We start from the raw sequence: 24,612 nt of genomic DNA, 5'->3' as shown, positions 1-24,612 counted from the left end.
TGGTAGAATACGGAGTGTAGAAAATTGTGTGGTGTGTGATATGGTACAAACAAATGCTTTGCAGTCAGATAGTGTAGTTTGGAATAGGGCTCTGACATTTATTTATTGAATTTTAAAAAACTGTGGCAAAGTACACATAACTTAAAATTTACCATTTTGGCCATTTTGGGGTACAGTTGTGTGGTATTAAGCACATTGACATGGCTGTGCAATCATCATCACACCGCATATCCAGAATTTCCCATTATCTAAACAGAAACTTTGTATCCATGAAAATAATTCCCCCTCCCCAAGTCTGGCAAACCATTATTGTATTTTTCTGTAGGTATCTTATGTAAATGGAACCACATTTTGTCCTTTTGTGTCTTCTGACATTTAATTTTGCATCTGAGCGTTAAAGTTTAATAATATGCACCTTGTGAGGACATCTGGTATGAGAAAATCACTTAGGATAGTCCTCCTTTCAGAACTTGCCTTCAACAAACGTTTCTTTCATTTAACCTTATCTATTAAACTGGCAAAAAGACTGATCAGGGGAGCAGGAAAACTTGTGCACCGTCCCTCTGATCCCTCTGGAGGGCAGGCGAGAACCTTGGGCTGACCCGGACTTGAGATCTCGCGAGACTGTCAAACGTGTGGTATGAGGCGTGGGAGGAAGGTTGTGTTCTCGCGAGAACTCTACCTTTGGGCCCTTGGCGTGTGTCTGGAGGCGGCTTGGTGAAGGTCTCTGCTGAACGTCCGGAGCGATACTCGGAGGTGGTAAGAACCGGAGTGGCCAGCGGGGCGGGAGGGCCTCCTTCCGTTCTCACGCCGCGGGAGGGTCTGAGGCGCCGTGGCCGTTTTTCGGCCCGACCCGGGCTTGTCTGGGCCTGCTTTTGGAGGCCAGCCTCTGCCTAGACTTGCCTGCCCAGAGGGCGACCTTCTACCTGCCCGCCGGCCTGGGCTTGCCCTCCTTTCTCTGACCCTTTACTCTCGGCCTGAGGGGTCACCTCTTTCTTCCTGCCCAGCCTGTCCTCCTTTCTTCGTCCTTGGACACACTTGGCCCGGGAACCACCAACGCCAGCCTGCCCTTCCGCCTTCCCCCCAGCCCCGCGTGTGACAGCTCCAAGTTTTTGCTCGCTCTCGCCGAAGTCTCTTGGAGCGAGGAGGGGCCTGTTTTCCCGAACGGTCCCAGAGTATATACATTCCTAGCCTGTTGGGTGGAAACAGACAGACCGTCATTTTTTTCGGCCCTCTACCCGCCAACCCAGCGTAACTTACGGTAAAGTGCTTGTAATTCTCTCCAAAACCCTGAGAGGTGGCTCCCTTATCTCCTTTTTACAAACGAGAAAAGCTACGCTTGTTAGTCCATTGCTTCACTCCACCAATAATTGTTTAATTCAGCACCTGTATGTTCAGGGTGTTGAGGATGTGACACTGAAAAAAAAAATGGGCATAGTCCTTATTTTCATGGAACTAAATAATTGGAGCAGGAACAATAATCGTGTCAATAAGCTTAAGTGCCACGTGGTATAACATGGGATGGTGAGATCAAGAATGGCAGAAGGCGGAGAGTAATACTTGACGCCAGAGGCAGAGCTTTTTTCGCCATACTGTTTTGTGTTGTTTTCTAATCAGGGTAAGGTTCCTTGTACCACAACTGTTTCCACTACCCAGTTGGTAATATGGACATATATTTGTAGGGACTATTGAGTTACTTCTGGATGGGGTTGGCGCAGGTAATCATAGTTGACTCATTTCTGCACGGGGGTACTAGTGTGACATTTCTGAACTTTAAAGAACCTCAGAGTCTTTGAGGAAGACTCACTCAAATGCTACAGTGGAGTTGGGAGTGTGGTGCATGTACCTTGAGGCAAGTCACTTGCTTTGCTCTTTGAAGGTTTGCTAGTTTGCAGATTTGTTAAGTGAGATGATATATGTAAAGTCTAGCAGGGTAGCATATCTTACATTTTATTTCTCCCTCCTTTTCTATTGTTCTTGGGTCCCTAGGGAAAATCCTCAAGTTTTATAATGTGTTTTGTGTTAAAATTAACTTCTCCAGTTACCTTATTTTGGGCAAATAGGTATTTTAAAAGTGGACAAGCATGGTGAGCCATGTAGGGAAAGGAAGATGTGATTCTCTAAGAGGGAGGAGATATCTTATTTTAGAATTAGATATGACTCCCTATCCCACCGCCATTTTACTTAAAGTCAGTTTAGCTGTGCCAGAATCTCAGGAGCCTCTGTAGGGGTTTCATAACACTGCACAGGTGATTCTGATACAGATTCCTCCCCTACTAGCTTCTTGGCTAGAATTTTATGATAATTTCCTTCCCAGAGTAAGTGTTAGCATACTTGAAGGCATTCAGAGCAGTCATTGTTGCGACTGCTGAACTTGTAAATCTCAGTCTCTGATTTCAAAGTTTTCTTATTTTCTTAGTTTTTGGTGACTCAGTGGCATAAATTTTCCTCTAGATGCCAAGTTTGCCATTGTGTCCCTAGGGACTATCACAGTATGTGTCAGCTTAGACAGTAAATATTTTTAGAATGAGTAAGAAAAATAACAGTAAAATCTTAACACTTAAATGATCCCTTCACCATCCATTGTGTGGTTGGAGAACACAGGCTCAGATCTTGGATTAAATCTTAGTTCTTTTACTTGGAAGCCTGTGACTGTAGGTAATACATCTAACCTTGTCAAGCCTTAGTTTCCCTGTTTTAAAAATTGTATTTGTAATATGTAGGTACCTTAAAGTTTTGTGAGGACTAAATGAGATGATGTGTTAAAAAAAAGTCTTGCTTCATAGATATATTAAATAGTTACTGAATCCATTCCTCCAGCAACTATTTACTGAGCACCTCTGTGTGACAGTGAACAAAAAGATAGCCTCTGTCTGTGGGGAATGTACCTTCTAGAGTTGTTTTCTGAAGTGGGATCAGAAAATAAATGGTTTCTCTGTGTCAGATTGTGATAAATACTATGGAGATAATTTAAAATATATTAAGGGGAAGTGTGTGGAAGGAAGACTTATTTTATATAGGATAATAAGGAAGATGACACTAGGAAGAGGAGCAGGCACAGATATCTGGAGGAAAATGCAAGTGCCCTGAGGCATTCCTGGTATGCTGGCGGAGCAGCAAAAAAGCCATTGTGGCAGGGATGAGTGGGCTAAGAGGAGGGGAGAAGTGGGCAGAGGTAATGAGGTTTCTGCAGGAATCCTGGAGACAGATGAGGGTGACTTATTTAACTGATGAACTACAAAAAATGTCTTCCTTTATTAGTATACCCATTCTCTTACCAGAAGTAATCCGAGACTATTCTGAATGCTTTATCATATATTAATTACATGTATTAATGTGTTACTTTGTAATAATGTATTACAATACATGTATACCATACACATATTAATGATTGCATGTATTAATCTTTGACTCTTTCCAAAAAAGTATACCAAGTCTCAGAGAACCAAGACGTGTTTCTATGAGGGATACACAGTGGCATGTGCTGCTAGATCAGAGAGCATTTTCTGAGTGTTACTGAAATCAGTGAATTCAGTGTCTCTGTATATGTACTAGTTAACTTGCAAGTCTTAAGTGATTGTTACAAGGGACCAACCAGTATGTATGTACGGGGTTAAATTCAGTTTCATGAAGGAACTATAGATTGCTGTGGCAGTTTTACTACTCTTTTTGCTGACTTTGGCCCACTTAAAATTTTTCTATCAGTTTTTATTTTGGCTTTGTTTTCAATGTAGGTATGTCTAAACACATTGTTGCACATAGAAGATGCAAGCAATGCAGATGGCCTGAGCTGATAAGGGGGCCAGGTTGACCACTTCTGCTCTGGTGAATTGTTTTAGTAGTGTTTCTCTGCTTGTCAGTTAGAGAAGCAGCCATATGGTCCTTCTCAGCTTGTATTCTTTGCTTGCTAAATCCTAATATTACAGTCATAATTTGTGAACTTCCCACCTAGTCTACCATTACCTGAAATCCTGGCATGTCATCCTTACCCTTTGAATTAAATATTCACTGGCAAGTCAACAAAAGGTTATCTTGAGGGCCCCTTTAAAACAACAACAACAACAAATTTCTGGCATGAATGCTTCATTCTGACTCTCTTAGCCATCCCTGATTCTCTTGTCATCCCTGATTTTACTTGGCTTGATTATGCAATGAAATCAAGATATTCTGTTTTGAGGCTGAGTGTATGTTTGGGACTAAATATTCCTTTCAGCTAGCATCGTCTTGAGTCCTCTAGAAACATGACAGTTTGGTTCAGTGAAGGAGTGAATAACTGGCAAAATAGGTTAAAAAGTTTTTGCTTGTCAGTTGGTCATAGACAGGAAGTTAAGTCTCTTGATACTTGAACAATTACAGATTTCATAAGAAAATGATCTTGGGGATATTTTGAGTTTTAGTTTGGCATTATTTCTAGACCTCTAGGCTTCAGAGGAGGGAACATATTTTATCATTTGCTTGTTTCTGTCAGGAAAACCACAAGATATTTACTATATAAAATTAGGGATAAATTGTATTATTACTGTGATGATAGATAAATAACATCTTTTCCTATATTATGGCAAGAAGTTTCTAGTTGAAGATAGGGTACAGCCCTAGTTCTGAAAGCTTACGAAACTTCTGTGATGTAGGCTGGAATATCTGTGGTACTGTAAAATCAGAGAAAAAAAAAATCCAGAGATGGCTGTAAACACAGTTACTGTTTCACCTTTAACTCACATATCAGCTAGTGCTTGTGAATCTGTATAGTTGGGCTTTGATGGTTCTGGCATTAGGAAAGGCATTTTATATCAGAGCCTAGCCTGAAATCATAGTTTCAGTAGCAGTATCCTTGCTAGTTTTGTCTTGTTTGAAAGAAAACGGAAAGTAACAGTTATGATAGAAACATTTCCACTTCTGAAAAACCTTTCTGAATGGGACATCAAGTTGACTACTTATGTTTAAAGCAGAACTCTACCAAACTTACTGTGGCTGGTCTGAAACTGAGCATTCATTTCTCATTTAGTCATCCATCCGTTTATTAAATATGTATTAAGCCTCTGTTGAGTTGAGGGTTACAGCACTGCACAACTCCAGGGACACCATTCTTTTTAGGTCAGTTCAATAGAGCACATGGAATATGAAGGGGGGTTGGTAACACCATGATACTGATACCAAGCCAACAATACATGGTCCCTTCTCTCAGGGACCTCTCAGACTAAGGAGGCAGACATGAAACAGTAAGGATAACATGTGTAATAGGTGTCATACTGGAAACTTATACATATTACACTGAGCCCAGAGGAGGCAGCAGCTAACTCTATTGTGTATGTTAGGCATTGACTCGTGTCTAACTCTTTGCGACCCCATGGACTCCTCTGTCCATGGAATTCTCCAGGCAGGAATACTGGAGTGGGTTGCCATTCCCTTCTCCAGGGGATCTTCCCGACCCAGAGATTGAACCTGGGTCTCCTGCATGGCAGGCGGTTTCTTTACCATCTGAGCCACCAGGGAAGCCTCTATAGGTTAAAACTATTGCAAAATGGGATGCTTGGTCAGAAAAGGCTTAATAGTGGTGACTATGCTTTTCTGACTTAAGTATAGTCAGAAAAGCAGACAGGTGGGGAGAAGGGAGGGATCTGGCATTGCTGGCAGAGAGAGCTAGGAGAGCCAGACTGGACAAGATGAACCAGCCAGGTCTATGCATGAGAAACTGCTGTCCAGAAGATCACGATGTGAGGGCTGCTCTGGGGAGATAGCAGGAGAGTCAGGCTGAAGTCAGAAGGCTCAGAACTTTATTAGAGAAATTTGGACTTTATCCTGTAGGCAGGTGGGAAACCATTGGACAGTTGTAGTTTATGCTCTTTAAATGAGATGATCTACTAATATACTAGGAAATAGATGGTTCTCTTGTTGGGAGACAGTGAAGAAATCTTGAAACAGAAGAGAGGTAAAATGTCTTATGACTTTTTCCCCTTTAGAACCTAAACATTTCATAAATATGCAAGGGCAAATAACAAAGCTTAAGGAAGTAAAAAGCTACCTGCAAAGTCTGAATGTGGAATTTGTTTAGATTTTTATTATTTTTTTCTCTCTCCAGTCTTTGCATTTGTATGCTCTTTAGTCACTTCATTATAGTAACAATTAAAGCTGTCATAAACAGAATAACACTGACTCTCAGTAACTGTGTAGCTCAGTTCAAGTGAAGGAGAGCAGGCATTGGTCAGGATCTGGTAGAGAGGGCATAGAGACCACTGGTTATGTAGGTGGCGGTCAACAAATTTCCTATTGTATTCACATTGTAACTATCTTTAGGGGCATATAAGAGAGATGAAAGTTCTTGACATTAGTCATATTTTTACAGAAAATTGCTGTAAAATACAGAGAATTGCTTCTTTCTAGCTGTTGACTTAAAGTACAAAGGGCTATCAAATTTTAACTTTAGTCATTCAGAGGTATGTCTAGCTTTATTTGTATCTTCACAAAATATGCTATCCAGTGAAGATATTTTGAATTAAGAGAGAAATTGTTTCCTCACTAATTTCGGTAGTGAATGACTGACATGGGACCCCAGAAACTGTGTGCATCACAGATGAAGCAGGCACGTCCATAGATTCTGTTCATCTGAAATCTGAGGGATGCTTACTTGAGGTTGATAGTGTTCACTGGCCTTTGCTTTTTGTCAGGTGGTTTTACTTTACTCTTCACTGTTATGAAAGTGGCTTCATGTGCATAGATGAGTCAGTCAGTTCAGTCGCTCAGTTGTGTCTGACTCTTTGCGACCCCATGGACTGCAGCACTCCAGGCTTCCCTGTCCGTCACCAACTCCCGGAGCTTGCTCAGACTCAGTGTCCGTTGAGTCAGTGATGCCATCCAACCATCTCATCCTCTGTCATCCCCTTCTCCTCCTGCCTTCAATCTTTCCCAGCATCAGGGTCTTTTCCAGTGAGTTAGTTCTTCACATCAGGTGGCCAAAGTATTGGAGTTTCAGCTTCGGCATCAGTCCTTCCAATGAATACTCAGGACTGATTTCCTTTAGGATGGACTGGTTGGATCTCCTTGCAGTCCAGGGGAGTCTCAAGAGTCTTCTCCAACACCACAGTTCAAAAGCATCAATTCTTCAGCGCTCCGTTTTCTTTATAGTCCAACTCTCACATCCATACATGACTACTGGAAAAACCATAGCTTTGACTAGACAGACTTTTGTTGGCAAAGTAATGTCTCTGCTTTTTAATATGCTGTCTAGGTTGGTCATAGCTTTTCTTCCAAGGAGCAAGTGTCTTTTAATTTCATGGCTGCAGTCACCATCTGCAGTGATTTTGGAGCCCAAGAAAATAAAGTCTGTCACTGTTTCCATTGTTTCCTCATCTATTTGCCATGAAATGATGGAACTGGATGTCATGATCTTAGTTTTTTGAATGTTGAGTGTTGTTTTTGTTTTTTTGAATGTTGAGTGTTGTTTTTTTTTTTTTGAATGTTGAGTTTTTTTTTTTTTTTTTTTTGAATGTTGAATTTTAAGCCAACTTTTTCACTCTCCTCTTTCACTTTCATCAAGAGGCTCTTTAGTTCCTCTACACTTTCTGCCATAAGGGTGGTGTCATCTGCATATCTGAGGTTATTGTTATTTCTCCTGGCAGTCTTGATTCCAGCTTGTGCTTCATCCAGCCTGGCATTTTGCATGATATACCCTGCATATAAGTTATGCAGCCTGATGAGAATTCATATTTTACAGTAAAAATAATTGATTTAAAAGGTGTGACAAGGCTGTATAGAATTTTGTCTTCGACCTGATTGGATATGCAGACTATAAGGATTATCTTCAGAGAAAAGGACATCAAACTAGAGTACCATGAGCATTATAATCATCAGACAGGAAGCACTTATTATGTGCCAGGTACTGTCCTAAACATTTATTTTCTCTTTATTTATTTTTTTCCATTTGTTTTTATTAGTTGGAGGCTAATTACTTTACAATATTGTAGTGGTTTTTGCCATACATTGACATGAATCAGCCATGGATTTACATGTGTTCCCCATCCGATCCCCCCTCCCGCCTCCCTCTCCATCCCATCCCTCTGGGTCTTCCCAGTGCACCAGCCCCGAGCACTTGTCTCATGCATCCAACCTGGGCTGGTGATCTGTTTCACCCTTGATAGTATACTTGTTTCAATGCTGTTCTCTCAGAACATCCCACCCTTGCCTTCGCCCATAGAGTCTAAAAGTCTGTTCTGTACATCTGTGTCTCTTTTTCTGTTTTGCATATAGGGTTATCGTTACCATCTTTTTAAATTCCATATATATGCGCTAGTATACTCTATTGGTGTTTATCTTTCTGGCTTACTTCACTCTATATAATGGGCTCCAGTTTCATCCATCTCATTAGAACTGATTCAGATGAATTCTTTTTAATGGCTGAGTAATATTCCATAGTGTATATGTACCACAGCTTCCTTATCCATTCGTCTGCTGATGGGCATCTAGGTTGCTTCCATGTCCTGGCTATTATAAACAGTGGTGCTGGGAAAACTGGTCAACCATTTGTAAAAGAATGAAACTAGAACACTTTCTAACACCATACACAAAAATAAACTCAAACTGGATTAAACATCTAAAATGTAAGACCAGAAACTATAAAACTCCTAGAGGAGAACATAGGCAAAACACTCTCCGACATAAATCACAGCAGGATCCTCTATGACCCACCTCCCAGAGTATTGGAAATAAAAGCAAAACTAAACAAATGGGACCTAATGAAACTTAAAAGCTTTTGCACTACAAAGGAAACTATAAGTAAGGTGAAAAGACAGCCCTCAGATTGGGAGAAAATAATAGCAAATGAAGAAACAGACAAAGGATTAATCTCAAAAATATACAAGCAACTCCTGAAGCTCAATTCCAGAAAAATAAATGACCCAATCAAAAAATGGGCGAAAGATCTAAACAGACATTTCTCCAAAGAAGACATACAGATGGCTAACAAACACATGAAAAGACACTCAACATCACTCATTATCAAAGAAATGCTAATCAAAACCTCAATAAGGTACCATTACACGCCAGTCAGGATGGCTGCTATCCAAAAGTCTACAAGCAATAAATGCTGGAGAGGCTGTGGAGAAAAGGGAACCCTCTTACACTGTTGGTGGGAATGCACACTAGTACAGCCACTATGGAGAACAGTGTGGAGATTCCTTAAAAAACTGGAAGTAGAACTGTCATATGACCCAGGAATCCCACTCCTGGGCATACACACCGAGGACACCAGATCTGAAAGAGACACGTGTACTCCAATGTTCATCTAAACACTTTTTTATATACCAATTCATAGAATTCTCATTGAGTTGACCCATTATTATTGTCCTCATTTTACAGATGGGGAAACTGAGGCATAGATTGGTTAAGTGACTTGCCTAAGGTTACAGAGCATCTAAACGACAGAGCCAGGTTTTGTACCCAAATGGTGTAGCTCCAGAGTTCATTCTCTCAACTACTCCGTATTACTGACTCTCCAGGTAGGGCTTTTATTTCACTACTGTCTTCCCAGCACCTAGAATAGAGCTTTGCATCTGGTTGGTGCTCAGTCAATTTGTTGAATGAAAAGCATCTATGAGCATTAAATGCAGAAGTGGACTGAGGCCATGTGGGAGTGTGTTTGAGAGACAAAGGGACACCGGGGTACAGGTAGAGGTATGTCACAGATGTGAGGAAATGTCAGAGCCTGAAACAAAAGCCGAGACCTGAACTTCAGCTAGGCTGGCAGTGGTGATCTCAGAGGGAGTCACGAACTACTGCCAGAACATTCTAATAACAACTTCGGAAACCTTACTGACCCACGTTTGTTATTTCTTTGTAGTGATTAGCAGCAAAATCCTTAAAGACGTCTTGACGATTTGGGGTGTGGATCAGGGTGGACACAGAGGCTAAATGGAGGAGCAGGTGGGCCGCGGAGAGGCTGGAGAGGAGTTCCCTGGTGTCTCTCGAGGCTCTGCCGGCTGGCTTCTCCCGGAGTGGCCGGTGGCGGTGGCGCCCAAGCGACTCGGAACCAAGAGTCTTGAGGGAGGCGGGGCGGGAGTGGGGTGGGGCCTCCTCGGGCCGCGGAGGGGACCCAGGGGGCCTCCCGAGTGGGCGGAGCCTCTGGCCCCGCCCCGCGACCGACGTGCGCGCTCCCGCCCGCCCGTGGGGCGCTGCCAGACGCGCTGGCGGGGCGGGGCGCTGTCTGCGGGCCCAGGAACCTTTCTCACCCCTGTCCCTGATAAAACAGCGTCCTGCTTGCTGGGCAGCTCGCGCGCCGGGGCCTAGCTTGAGAGGAGGTATGTCCGGCAGCCCAGAGCCGCAGCGGGAGCCCTCCGGATGGGCTTCCTTGGGTGGGCCGGGAAAGGTCCCTGCTGTGCGCATGCGTACTGATCTGTACCGGTACCTGCTCTGAAACAGTGAACGCGCGGCTGCGGCTTTCTGGGAGGAACAGACGCAGGCTTTTTTGGGCAGCTGTGCTCCTAGAAAGTGTTGGGGAGCCTGGAAGGTCGCATGTGTCACTGTTGCTTTTGAACTAGAAACGCCGTACTTAGCATTAGATGGTAATGACTAATATTGTGGTTCGTTTTCAGTTTTTGCTTTGGAAAGTTGATGTGCTCGAATTGGTTGCTTATAGTTACATGTATAAAGGTGGACAGATCTGAGTGCAGTAAGGTCTGAAGTGTTAAACGATCTTAAAATATGCTGTCGTGAATTGTAATTCCCTTATTTTGTGCGTTTCTTCAGGCGTTAACCTTTATTTACATGCTTTAAAAAATTAACGGAGATTCATCCTGAATTTCAGAAACTGTGGGCTAGGATGCGATACGTATATATAACCTTTGAGTTAATGATTTGTGATACTAAAAAAACAAACCTTTAGCTTTAAAAACTGACAGAAGAAAGAACCCATTAAGAAATGTGTCAGGGTAAAATTGCATGTGGACTATTAGTGTAAATTTTTTTCTTGAAAATTTGTACAAATATTCTGATATATGTTGTCTCATCAGAGATAACCAAATGGACCATTAGTATTCTAATTTAGTAATTCATAGAATATAATAAGTACCTTATGGGTCTTTTAGCAATGATTTAGATGCTAGGAATATAAGTGAAAAATGGACATCTTTTTGGAGAGGAGAGCATTTGGGAAGGAGTCAGTGAGACCTGGAAGGTGCAGTTAGAAATGATACAAACCTTCTTTTAGACAGAGGATGCAGAGTGGTTGTGATAAGATGTGAGGTAAGATCCCAGGGCTCTTGCTCCTGTCTTTCATACTTGGAAGTGTTTTGGTTATTCTGAGCCTGTCATGACATGTTGTTTGTTTTTGTTAGCATTATCTAAGGAAGAAGGTTATGAAAAATTGGGTTTTTTGAGGATTATGAATGGACTGAGAGTCTTAATGGAAGGTGTTCCAGTAGTAACCCATTGGAATGTTGATTTTAACCTCCTGTTGGCAAATAAAAAGAATATATGGGTGATGCACTAAGGAAGAACAAACTGGTCAGGAGAGAATTCAGGACTTCACCCTAGGAACCCTAGTTCTAAACCCGTGTCTTCATGTTACGGCTGTGGGGACCCTTTAGATAGGTCGTTTAAACACTCTGGGTCTTTGTGGCATCATCAGTGTAATGAGAGTAGTCTACCACAGAGATGCCTAAGGTTTTTCTAATTTTAAATTGTGTTTAGTATTGGTCACAAGAGGGTTCTAGCTCTTTGGAAATTTTATGGTTAAACCATATGACAAGCACTTAGCTTCATTTGCGGTTTAGTTGCTCAATTATTGTTCCCTGTCCTTTGGATTTCATAACTAGATTTGTGCAGAGTATTGTGCAAATATGGCATATATAGTTTGTGGAACTCTTCGAGGAAAGAAAATGAAAGTTGCTCAGTTGTGTCTGACTCTCTGCGACCCCACGGACTATACAGTCCATGGCGCTCTCCAGGCCAGAATACTGGAGTGGATAGCCTTTCCCTTCTCCAGGGGAGCTTCCCAACCCAGGGATCGAACCCAGGTCTCCCACATTGCGGGCAGATTCTTTACCAGCTGAGCTACAAAGGCAGCCCTTGACGGAATCTTGAGGGAGAAGGGTTTGGGGGTTCCTCTGGCAGCAGGAGGGCCTAGTGGGCCGCCCGAGTGGCGGAGCCTACTTTGAGGAAAGCTCTATGTTTTTCCTGGAGCTTTATTTATGTGAGGAATGTGTGTATTTCTCCCATGATCTCTCTCCTTCCCCAAAACCTCGAACAGAAATCCTAGAGGCAGGGACGTTTTGGAAAGCACTTAAACTTTTAACTTGTCTCAAACAAAAACACCCCACACATTTAAGGCAATACTTTTTTTTTTTTAAGTCAATCCTCTTTTGAAGGTAGTAGGGCAGAGAAGTGTGTGTATACTTCGTATATTAATATACTGGAGGGTTTAGACCACTGAGTTTTTGCCATAAAAACAACTTAGGTTTTGCTATGTTATATAGTGAGCGAGTAGATGGAGAGCTATGTTGATTAAACAAGTACCACACCCTGACCGCTAAGTCTCTGAGGTAGACATTGTTATCTTCACTTGTTAATTAGAACATTAGGTTCAAAAAGGGCAAATGGTTCAAGGTCATAGCATTAATTAATGGCTAATTGATTCTGAGTCAGAGCATTGTCACTTGAGAGCCTTTTCTAGTTTCAGTGCTTCTTTCTACAGTCCAAAGGTAGAGATTCTGAAGGTCCCTATTAACTCAGCTAAACCTAATTACAGAAGCAACCAAAGGTTAAAAGTGCAGGGCTTGGGTTAAGTGCCTATAGGCAGATATTATCTCAGTTTATCTTTATTGCAGCACTTTGTATTAATAGCTACTGTTGTCTCCATTTTTCTAGAGAAATTGTGGTCCAGAGAGGTTAAGTAACTAGCTCATGGGTCTCAAGGTTGCAGATGTAACTGGAATTCTGGTTTCTCAAGCCTCAGAGTAATCTCTTCAACATCACACTTGCTACACTGGCTCTCCAACCTGAAACAAATAAATTGTTGAAATTGACCCTATGGACTTAAGATAACTGATACAAGTGTCTTTGAATGTGACAGTTCAGGAATCTAGCTCTGGCTTCACCTTACTGTGGTTTGAATTGACCTGTGTGGTAGAGTTCTTGATTTCAGCTCTGAGGGTTTCCTCCTCACTGCAGTACAAGAAGACAAACCTTTGCACAGCTTCTTTCTTGGGATCTAGGCTGTGGAAGCTGACTACCCCGTGACTGCTCCACAGGAAGGAGGAGGGTCAGAGCCAAGGGCAGCAAAGAGACAGACATCTCCGGGTTGGGTGTAAGAGAATGAAACAGGTTTTTTTTTTTTTTTTGAAACAGGTTTTTAAAGACTCTTACTCTAACCAGGTGACTGTTTTGAAGGATAATGCTCATTTTATTTTGAAAACAAGGTGGGTAAATATGTGGCAAAGAATCAGTTTTATAACTTTAAAATCTCATCCTAATTTGTATCCATAGCTAATAAGGCGAAAATCCAATTTGTGTATTTTTGCCATATTCTATTCTTGTTAGGCAAGGTGTAGTATTTGTGATTGCTTTGAGAAGACCTACTTTTCTGCATTGTATGCATTTGAATTTGTTTCCCACATGATCTACAGCTATGGGGTTTTTTAACATTGTGAAGCAACATTTTAATTTAATGTTACTGTTTAAAATTTACACTGTGCTAGACATTGTGGCATTCTACACAAATGGTAAGGAACCAAGAGTGGGAAATTAGGCAAAGGTGAAAGTTGTTTAGTATATTTGAAAGCTGAATATGCTTTGCATGTAACTTACGTGCAAAGTAAAGCAACTTGTGGTAATAAGGTGACATTCTGCTCTCTGAATATGAGCCAGCATTTTACCCACATTTGGCAGGTTCCTACTGTATGCTCTGAGTGTACACTAATGGGTGTGTTTAAAACAGGGCCGCTTACAGTGTGAAAATGAAAGCAGCAAAGTAGCTACAGCTAGTGTTTTAAGGGGTGAAAAAATCTCCAAGGGGATTCCTGTCGAATCCAGTTAATGAAGCCCTTCCATTTTCAGAGATGATTATAGGGAACCAGACTGTGGCAACAAAATAGCAGGGGGAAGTTAGAAAATTTCCTGAATCTTTCTGTTATTTTTAGTAAATCTAGTTCGTGAATGTGAATCTCTTTTGCTGAGGTGGTCAGAAGTGAGCCTACTGAATTTCTTCCTCCCGTTGCCTTGTTTCTGAGGATGGGGAATCTCGCTGCATTTGGCCCTTCTCAGGTTCTAGCTAACCAGCCACCTGGCGCTAAACTTCCGCTTGAAGATGCAGGGGAGGCCAGAGTTCCTTGCGTCTCACAGGAGCCGTCAGACGTTTGCAGGGCTCTGCTCCGGGTAGACTGCTGTTCACCTGAGAGCTGGCTGGCTTCTCTGCGAAGGTCGTTTCCTTCAGGATTGTTAGGAAATTTCTTTTATGTGTTGCCTCAGATATCTGCTCTTAGTCCTTCTCTACTCCTTTTGGGTCATTCTGAACAAGGCTAATTTTATTTAACAGGTCTCCACATATTCCAGAATAGTAATCTTGTTGTCCCAGAGACTTCTCTTATCTAGACTAAACAGCCTGTCTTCCTGGAGAAATTTTTCACGGTTTTGAGGCCCCCCCCCTCTTTTTTTTTCCCTAAGTGCCTGTTTCTGAAGTTTGTTATTCAGAGAGAAATTTCAAAATTAGTCTAATAAACGTGGAACAGATTAGTCCTGTGGCAAATGCTATGCTTTCGGTAAATGTAGTCATATAGTAAGTAATTTTTTCCTTGAGATCCAGTGTACTGCTAACTCACATAAAGCTTGCTTTCAATTAAAAATCTCCATTCTTTTATAAATACCGTATCCTAATGCATGTATACGGAAATCTAGAAAAATGGTACTGAAGAATTTAATTACAGGGGCAACAATGGAGAAACAGACATAGAGAATACACTTATGGACTTGGGGAGAGGGGAGGAGGGGTGACATGTATGGGAGGAGTAACATGGAACTTACATTACCATATGGAAAATAGACAGTCAACGGGAATTTGCTGTCTGGCTCAGGAAAGTCAAACAGGGGCTCTGTATCAACCTAGAGGGGTGGGATGGGGAGGGAGATGGAGGGAGGTTCAAAAGGGAGGGGGTATATGTATACCTGTGGCTGATTAATGTTGAGGTTTGACAGAAAAAATTCTGTAAAGCAATTGTCCTTCAATAAAAAATAAAAAAAAAAAAATCTCCATTCTTTGAAATACACTGTTTTCCATTTTGGCCTCCCCCATTCAAGTAAAAACAAAAGCGCATTTTGCTTTACAAGATTTAACAGCTCTGTAGAGCTTGTCTTGAAATCTGTTTTTGTCATAGCCCCATGTTATCTCCAGCTTTAATGTCTTCTATGTTTTCATCCACGCAATTAGAGGCAACTGTTGACTAATTGGGGAAAACAGGGGCATACCTCTAAAAACTTAACAGACTGGTTTTAATCCATTATCTTTTGAGTACTTTGTAAAACATAATTTTATGATTCAATTTAGTTGTCCTGTTTTGCCCATGTTTACTTTGTCCACAAAGGTAGTATACAACCTTGTCACAGGTCTTACTGTTGTCCAAATATATCATGTCTACAGCATTGACTTGACGGGCCAGTTTAGTAAAACTACCCAAGAAAGAAGTAACTTTGGATTCTAAGTAAAAAAAATTCACAGGGCCTAGTGAATCCATGCTGGGCTACTGTGATCACGACCTTCTTTTTCTCAGTATTTAGAAACCATCTCTGATTTTAGATTTATCCAGGATAGATAGGGAAGGATGACAGTCGTGGTCAGGGGAGGGGGGTGGTGCAGCAGATAGACAGGTTATATATATTAAGGGTATGCTGTGTGCCAGGTCCTATGTTGGAAGTAATGTTAAATAGTCATGAATAGTAACTGGGAGTTGGTTGGGGGAATGATTGCAAGGTGTTTGGTTGTAATTATAGTGTAATTTGGATTTTTTTTTTTTTTTAAAGGAACAAGGTGCAGAATGAGTACCTCACAGGACCAGAGTGGCTGCTCCACTAATAGAGAACCCCTTTTGAGGTGTTGTGATGCACGGAGGGACTTGGAGCTTGCTATTGGTGGAGTTCTCCGGGCTGAGCAGCAAATTAAAGATAACTTGCGAGAGGTGTGATGTATGCTTTTCTTTTCCCTTGTCTGAACTCTTAGCACAGGTCTAGTTAGAGCATAGCCAAGGATTGGCTTCTCCAAACCAAAAAGTTTTTATCCCATGCCTTGCATTATCCGCCTGAAATGTTTGGTGCCTTTGATTCCAAAGGGGAAATGGAGCAGATGTTAGAAGAATCTAGAAATTCTTGTACCACCTTACAGAGTTCAGTTTAGCCTGCATTTTTGATTGCTCCTCTCTGTGGTGCCTGTGCCAAGCACTGCCATCAACTAAAAAGTAGCAAAATGAATGAGCTCAGCCATTGAACTGGTCAGTTGTGTTCCTGGTGCACAAAGGATGGCATTTCCACATCCCCTGCTGTCTTTTAATTTGGTATTGGCATGGCATGATTCTGTAAATGAGTTAGTTGTTAAGAGCAGGCCAAGATGAAATCTGTTCCTTCTATTGGCCTAACAGCATTCTGTTGGTGAATTGGTAGACCAAGTATTACATGACTGAAATACTATTTTACTATACCTGAAAAGGTGTTTTGAAATATAGTTCCTTATGTAGATTCTCATGGATAATTCTCATGGATAAATCATAAATAATAGAGCCATTAAGATTTTCTTCCATAGGATTTTTGTTTTTATCCCTCTTTTGCATCACTGTTTGTACTTCCAGAAACATTTAGTTAATAATTTTATGTAAACTGTCTACCCTAATAGTCCCCTGGCTGTTGACACGTAGTGGTTCATCTCTTCACGAAATTGGTCTGCTGTAAATGTGTTGCTTATTCGTAGGGTGAGAAAAGAGATAAGGGCTAGCTAGTTACATTCTTGTCTTATTCCACTGATGAATTTGTAAAACTATAGGTTTTCAAATTATGTGGAAAACATAGGGGAATCAGTATTACATGACAATCCTTGTATTTTCTTTTGACTTCTTTAGGACACCCAAAAATAAACCTTATCCTCTTAGAAGGAAGGGTATTGAGGGTTTTAGAGCTTAAAGATGCTTTTATGGCTGAAAACCTTAAACTGGGTCCATGGGGCTTTGATTGTTCGATGGGTGGGCTTTGGAACATTCAACCCTGAAATTATAGGCAAAATTTTAAGTGTATGCATTTTTCTGGGGAGGTACTCCATACATGTCATCATTGGATAATCAGAAGGATTTGTGACCCCCAGAAATTTAAGAACCTTACCATTCTGTGGGAAACACTGTTCTTTGGTGAAGCTAACATATTTATGTTTCCTAGGTCAAAGCCCAGATTCACAGCTGCATAAGTCGCCACCTGGAATGCCTTCGAAGCCGTGAGGTGTGGCTGTATGAACAGGTAGATCTCATCTATCAGCTTAAAGAGGAGACACTTCAGCAGCAGGCCCAACAGCTCTACTGGGTAAGATGACGGCAAGGCCATAATATGGTTTCTGGTTTCCAGAGACTGTCTTTTCTGTAATGAAGCATTAATACAGATCAGATAAAAATCTAATCTCAAGTGTTATTTGCTATTTGTTAACTTGGAAACACTTGGTGCTTTTCGGATCATTGTGGCTCTATGATTTCAATTTTCTTCTAGTTACTGGGCCAGTTCAATTGTCTTATTCATCAGCTGGAGTGCACCCAAAACAAAGACCTAGCCAATCAAGTCTCAGCTTGCCTGGAGAGGTAAAGACCCTTTTTGTGTGTTTTGATTTTGGCTCTTTGACTTTGGTGTATTAAAAAGTCACTTTGTAACTCTTTGAGTGACTTGGATTTAACTTGGTGTTAAACTTAATGTTTGTTTGATAATATCATCTTGCTTTAAATATTTAATATCATACTTGGTGGTACATGGTTAAGTCATCTATCTTTTGGTTGAGTTACTCAACCAAACTTCAAATAACTCACAATTTGGTTTTTATTTTGGATGAATTTGAAATAGATATTCCTTTAAAATAGCCAGATTTTGTTTACTTTTTTCTCCAGATTGGGCAATCTGACCCTCAAACCTGAAGATTCAACTGCTTTACTCTTTGAAGCTGACATAACTGCCCTGCGCCAGGCAATCACCACATTTGGGTCTCTCAAGACCATTGTAAGTAATGTTCATCTCAGAAGGTTCATAGTGAGCTTCTCAGGTCTGTGGCCAGACAGATGGTCTTAAAAATAGCACATTTTCACTATGCACAGGGACTTTGTTGAGAATTTGGTAAACTTTAGATACTTAAATGTTCTGATTGAATTTATAGAGCATTAGGCTGGTAGTGCTTGGAATGTATTATTGACTGATTGATTGTCTCTGGAATTCATCTTTGTACCTCTTTAAATACCTTTGACTTATTTCTTAAGAAATTTATGGCTTGAATGGTCTATAAGAGTCAAATACCATCTCATCTGGGTCTCGTTAGTAGTTGTAATACTATCGGTTCTGGCGAAGGTTTCTTCTGTGAAGATAGTTATGTAGTAGATAGAGAATTCTCAGATTTTGTAACTACTTCATAGGTCACTGAATTTAGTGTGAAGAATATTTATTCTAGTGAACTGTAACACTTTGCTTAGTACTTTTGAAATTTAGGGATTACAAGTTCACTTTTTTGGTATGAAAGCATAACATTAGTAAACACAACTAATTTGCTTTTTATCTTATAGCAAATTCCTGAGCACCTGATGGCTCATGCTAGTTCATCAAATATTGGGTCCTTCTTAGAGAAGAGAGGCTATATCCCATTGCCAGAGCAGGTAAAGTGTCATTTTGTTTCTGGTAACTGAGTTATTATTTGGCTTGTATTTCTTTGGGGTTTTGATTATATCACTTTTTTTTTTTTTGGCTATCATTTATTTGTAAAAAGGCACCAGTGGTAATAAATGAGTTTATACTTCCCTTGAGACTGAATGTCAGAAGTTTAGAGGTTTTAGAGGTGTTCAGTAAGAAAGTAATTGTTATCAGTTAGTTCATAAGAAATTATCATTAGCTTTGTGATTGGGTTGGTTCTCTTAGGGATCCTTCTCTTTATCATTTACTTCTGAAGGCAGTGTGAGAAGTGTGAATATAGGGTCCTAAAAGTTTTGAGAAGTTTTGGGTTGAGAAGCTGATTTCCAGCTATACTCTTTGTTTTGTAATTGTGAAAATGGAGGCTTAGGGAAATCATTTGACTTGTGCAAGGTCAGCACCGAGCCAAGATTAAAGAGCTTGGGTCTCCTGTTTTTCTGGCAAAGTTTTTGCTGCATTTGACATTGCCTTGTTAAGCAGCAAAGTATTATGTGATTAGCAGAAGTCAGCATCCAGCACCACAGCTGTCCCTCTCAGTGAATGGCTCCTTGGAAGTAAACCTGCCGTTGGTCACCAGGCTCCTTACCTACCCAGCACCAATCTCCAGGACTGGCTCAACCAAAAGCAGACCTTGGAGAATAGTCAGGTGTGTTGCTGCCTTTATTGTTTCTGAGATAGGTGACATAATGGGGTTAGTTATTAACTGATAGTATGTCTTTGGTTTTTAGTTGTAGTCTGGGAAACATATATTTTAAAAATAATATTTTATTACAATAGTGACACTTCTGCACTGTAGATTAAAAGCTTAGGAAAAAACTATATAAAGAAATACAAGATCATAATCCCACATGCAGAAACTACCACTGTAACATTTTGTTTATGCGTACATATACTTGCATGAATATATTTCTGTCATTTAATTTCTTCCATAAAATCACTCATAGTATATAGTATTTCATTGATTGGCTATAAACTTCAGTTTTTCTGAATATAAATAAATTTCTTTTGCATGTCCAGGAGATAATTATTTATATGCATTCTTGATTAGTTCTTTAGGAACGAATTCTTAGAAATTGTGTTCCTATAGTTCTGCAGACCCTTTAAGGCTTTCCACACATACTGTCGATTTGGGTTTCCAGAAAGTCCATACCAGTTTATTTGCCTTCTTCCCTAAACATCTCTAACAGTGGTAGTCATTTACAAGTTTCTTTCTCTGAATTTAACACAAAGAATAATTTTACTTTTTGAGTTTCTTAGGTTACTAAGGAGATTGAGTATTTTTCATGTTTATTAGCCAACTTCGATGACTTCTCTATCTATGGCTCATTTTTGTCTTCTTTACTCATAAATGCACATGTCAAAACTACTTATCTCTTTCTACAAGATATGCTATTAATGCTTTCTCCTAGTTTGCCTTTTTTTTTTAACTGCAGAAATATAAGTTTTAATATAGTTATGTATTTTAATATCTCAGAGAAATCCCATGTCTTTTGGCTACGTATACTTAAAAACATTTTGTAGTGTGGTAAATATAAGTAGAACTCTTATCATTGAATTTCAAGGCAGTCATAATATTCTAGCAAAGTAATAATGTGTATTTCTTGTGTAGACATCTGCTAGAGCCTGCAGTTTCTTGAATAAAGTCTGGGGCAACCTGAAGGGTTTGGAAAACTGGCTCCAAAACAGTCAGCAACAAGAAGTTTCTGAAAAACCAAGTTACCAAAAGTCTAACAGCTATTCTACTACCAGTTCTTACTCCATTGAAATCGAAAAGGTTGGAGATCTAGAGCCTCTTGATCAAGATGAGATGGATCTCTCTGACTGGCTGGTAACTCCCCAGGAATCCCATAAGCTTGAGAAGCCTGAGAATGGCGGCTGTGAAACCACCAGTGAGAAGTTTAAGCTCTTGTTCCAGGTGTTCCAGGAGTCCTACAATGTGAATGATTGGCTTGTCAAGTCTGATTCCTGTACCAATTGTCAGGGTAACCAGCCCAAAGGTGTGGAGATTGAGAACCTGGGCAATCTGAAATGCCTGAATGACCACTTGGAGGCCAAGAAACCCTTGTCCGCTCCCAGCCTGATTGCTGAGGATTGGCTTGTCCAGAACCATCAAGACCCATATAAAGTAGAGGAGGTCTGCAAAGCCAATGAGCCCTGTACAAGTTTTGCAGAGTGTGTATGTGATGAAAATTGTGAGAAGGAAGCTCTGTGTAAATGGCTTCTGAAGAAAGAAGGAAAGGATAAAAATGGTATGCCTGTGGAACCAAAACCTGAACCTGAGAAATATAAAGATTCGCTGAACATGTGGCTCTCTCCATCCAGAAGAGAGGCAGCAGAACAAGCTAAGGCACCAAAGGCAATGGCTTCTTCTCGAATTGCTGATTCCTTCCAAGTCATCAGGAACAGTCCCTTGTCAGAGTGGCTCATGACTCCCTCACACAAAGAAGGATGTCCCAACAAGGAAGTGCCTCTTATAGAGGACAGGGGTGGCAAACAAAAGCTTACAAGCCCCTTGGCCACTGCCTGGTGTCCCTTTAACACAGCTGACTGGGTCTTGCCAGGAAAGAAGACAGGAAATCTTAGCCAGTTATCCTCAGGAGAGGACAAGTGGCTACTTCGAAAGAAGGCCAAGGTGAGCCAAGATATTAAAAAAGCACCATTTGAAGTATATTCAATAGATACTTATTTTCTTAATCTCAAACCTTGCAAATAAATGGACCAGACCCGTAACTATCTTAACTGTTAAATATGGCTTAAGTATTAATTTTTGTGCCATGTTAGCAACGGAACATTTATGATTACTCATACTGAAGTTTGTGTGCATTTTCTATGCCCCAAATCCCCATCTGGCCTATTTTATTGCAATTTATGGAAGAGATTAGGGGTAGAGAAAATAGTTGTCACTTTTGCTCTGTTACTAGAATGCCCAACATTCACATCATTCTTTATAGACATTAGACTGTTTGGAAGATGAATTGTTGGTATCATGCATCCCACTTGTCACGTAGCAACCCACCCTTTGTCTTGTTGCAGGAAGTATTACTTAATTCGCCCCTACAGGAGGAACACAACTTTCCCCCAGACCGTTACGGCCTCCCAGCAGTTTGTGATCTCTTTGCCTGTATGCAGCTTAAAGTTGATAAAGAAAAGTGGTTGTATCGAACTCCTCTACAGGTTGGTATATACCACTAGTGCAAATATTAGAGTTTTAGCTGCTTATGATTTGTCTTATATATGAATTCAGTTTGCTCACCGAACTGTATTTCTGTTAATGGTTTGTGTATTAGGTGAGGTGGGAAAAGAGAGATCATAGAAACTTCGTTTCACTTGAACTTGCTCCATGAAATCACTAGGACATACTTGAAAGTAACCTTTCCAGATGATGTAGCTGTCAGAATTTTTGGAGCCTGTGTGGTTTCTAATAGCTTATTGAGAAACGAGAGCTTTAAAGTGGGAAGACATTTGCTTTTAATCTTACAGTGAAGTGACTTTTTATGTGGACTTTTCTTTACAGATGTGAAGGAATCAAGTACTAGTCAAGCAAATTTTCTGCAGATTATCACAAATCCATGAGCTGAGTGACTGTGGCTTGCGAAATCATTGTCTCTGGGTCTGATGTAGTTCCTTTCTTCCCCAGTTTTGAACTAATGAAGAGAAATTAGTCATCAAATTATGAATTACTGTGTAAAAGAAAAAGGCGATTTGTTGATGCTGAGGTGATTCAGGTTCCTTCTTACAGAAGTATTAATTCACCCCTACGCTAGAAATGCATCTTAGTGGGTAGGTCTTTCTCATAAGCCTCCATGGCTCCTCAGATTGGGTTGTTATTAGAAGTACATTACAACATTGTAGTTTTAAAAATGAAATAGTTCTATAATCAAAGTGTGTTCATGTATTCTAAAGCGAGTAAAATTACTTAAGCTTTTGATTGGCAGTCTTTGGATGCTTCCCTTATCGTGGGTTTTCTTCCATTAATGAATTCTTCTATTTAATTAATATACTATTGTATATCATTAACCTTGCCAATATAGTGTTTTTTTCTTACCAAAATACATATTGAAAGTCTTGGCAATTTTTGACATTTGTCACAAAACATTTTAGCTTAGGTGCCAGATTCTACATTATTTTTCTTCTTTTGAAAGACATTCAGATTTTGCAAGTTTGTATTTCCTTCTCTAAATGTTATTATGAAAGAAGAACATCTCTTTCAGAAGGGCTCCATATTGCTTGAAGCCTATATTCAGAGTAGTTCTAGCCTCTTCCAAAATATTCTGAAGAACTACAGGCAGCAGAGCCCCCAGTGCTGACTAATCAAAAAGCAAAGTATGTTGGAAATGTAGTACTTGAACGATTCACTATCCTAAGTGTTATTGGTGCATCCTGTGTAAATGGAAGCTGAACTTGACACCTGGTGCTTTTAACTAGGCATAAATTAAACGTCCGCTCACTGCAAGCATAGCATACCTATACCTCTAATAAAAGTATAATGCAGTGACATTTTAGTGAATAGGAAGTTTTGAACACTTGTGCCTTGGGGTGTTTATTGAAGCTTTATGAAAACTATCGATGTTTCCTTAGTATCCTTAAAGTTATATCCGTGCTTTAAAAAAGTTTCTCTGTAGGAGAGAGATGGTATTTATAACCAGGTTTTAAAATTCTCTAAAATGAGACATCTTGACTCCTTTCCACTTTTCAACTATTAAGCCACTCAACTTGCCTGTTACTGGAAATACCTTTAAAGTTTGTGATGTGGTAATCTAGAAAGCCCTTTTGGGGAAACTTCACAGTCCCAGTGTCATTGCCATACAGCTTCACTAGAGTTCTTAACCACAGCTGAAAGGAGCCTATTACTTTTTAGTTCTTCCAGACACCATTCAGAACTTTAAAGGTGGTGGGTAAAAACTTAAGGAGCTTTTCCATTATCTTAGGTTGCAGGAAACTTTGTAGTTGAGGTTAAACACATTGTGTATCCCTAAATTAACATTAATCACTATGCTAATGAGTATGTAAACCATTCTTTTGCATTGATGCATTTTGTACCTCCCTCCATTCATTAAAAGCATAACAGCCATATAGTTGTCCTGTGTATTTGTAAAACACCTTGTCACAAAATTGTATGAATGTGGTATCCTTTGGTTACAAGTACAGCTGAGAAACACTTTGAACATAAAAAGTTCTTATATTCACTTAAAATAAAATGTTGTTTTATTACTCCTGAATTAGCAAATAGGTATGTTATTACTATCTGCTGTTGTCCAGTGCTTTTCTGCCAAATTCCTAACTAGGTGCGTTCAAAAAGACTCTACTTTACTTTCTCTATAATCATAATAGCCACCAGTTGTTTATTATGTATATATGTAACCTGGAGTGCATTATTTGATTAATTTCATTTCATAATGAGAAAACAAACTCAGAAATCAAGTAACTTGTCCTTCCTTTCTTTAGCTTTCCCAGGGCTTCCTTAAAAACTTTCAGCTTGTCTATGTCATCTCTTTAATTGTCCCCAGTAAGACTGAGTTAATATTGTTCTAGCACAGTAGACTAATGGTATAATAGTTAACCTGAAATATCTTGAGGTTGTTTAGTGTCAACTCTATTGGAGAAAAATTTTAACCTAGTTGGCTAATACTGCCAGTAGCCCTTCATTTCATCACAAACATGAAAACATGCTTTGGCCTATGGGAGCAGAGACAAATCAAGAGTAACTTTGGAGAAACACCCACTATG

General features: G+C 40.1%; 1 protein-coding gene across 7 annotated transcripts; it reads left to right on the top strand.

Moving 5' to 3' along the window:
* Positions 1-641: 641 nt before the first annotated feature.
* NCOA4 (nuclear receptor coactivator 4) lies at positions 642-23,956 on the top strand. Of its 7 annotated transcripts, XM_061162018.1 has the most exons (11): positions 10,176-10,286; positions 13,333-13,403; positions 15,997-16,151; positions 17,392-17,532; positions 17,713-17,801; positions 18,102-18,210; positions 18,765-18,854; positions 19,385-19,531; positions 20,495-21,517; positions 21,919-22,059; positions 22,400-23,956. In XM_061162018.1, exons 3-11 carry the CDS (start codon positions 16,011-16,013, stop codon positions 22,403-22,405), a joined length of 1,887 nt encoding a protein of 628 aa, XP_061018001.1. In that variant the 5' UTR covers positions 10,176-10,286; positions 13,333-13,403; positions 15,997-16,010; the 3' UTR covers positions 22,406-23,956. The 7 variants fall into 7 exon arrangements, with proteins under 7 accessions (XP_061018000.1, XP_061018002.1, XP_061018004.1 ...); XM_061162017.1 differs by lacking the exons at positions 10,176-10,286; positions 13,333-13,403 and adding an exon at positions 642-759; XM_061162019.1 differs by lacking the exons at positions 10,176-10,286; positions 13,333-13,403 and adding an exon at positions 682-756.
* The last annotated feature ends 656 nt before the right edge of the window (positions 23,957-24,612 follow it).

Source organism: Dama dama, chromosome 15, assembly GCF_033118175.1.
Source record: "Dama dama isolate Ldn47 chromosome 15, ASM3311817v1, whole genome shotgun sequence".
Taxonomy (NCBI): domain Eukaryota; kingdom Metazoa; phylum Chordata; class Mammalia; order Artiodactyla; family Cervidae; genus Dama; species Dama dama.
This window is presented reverse-complemented; position numbering and strand designations above follow the sequence as displayed.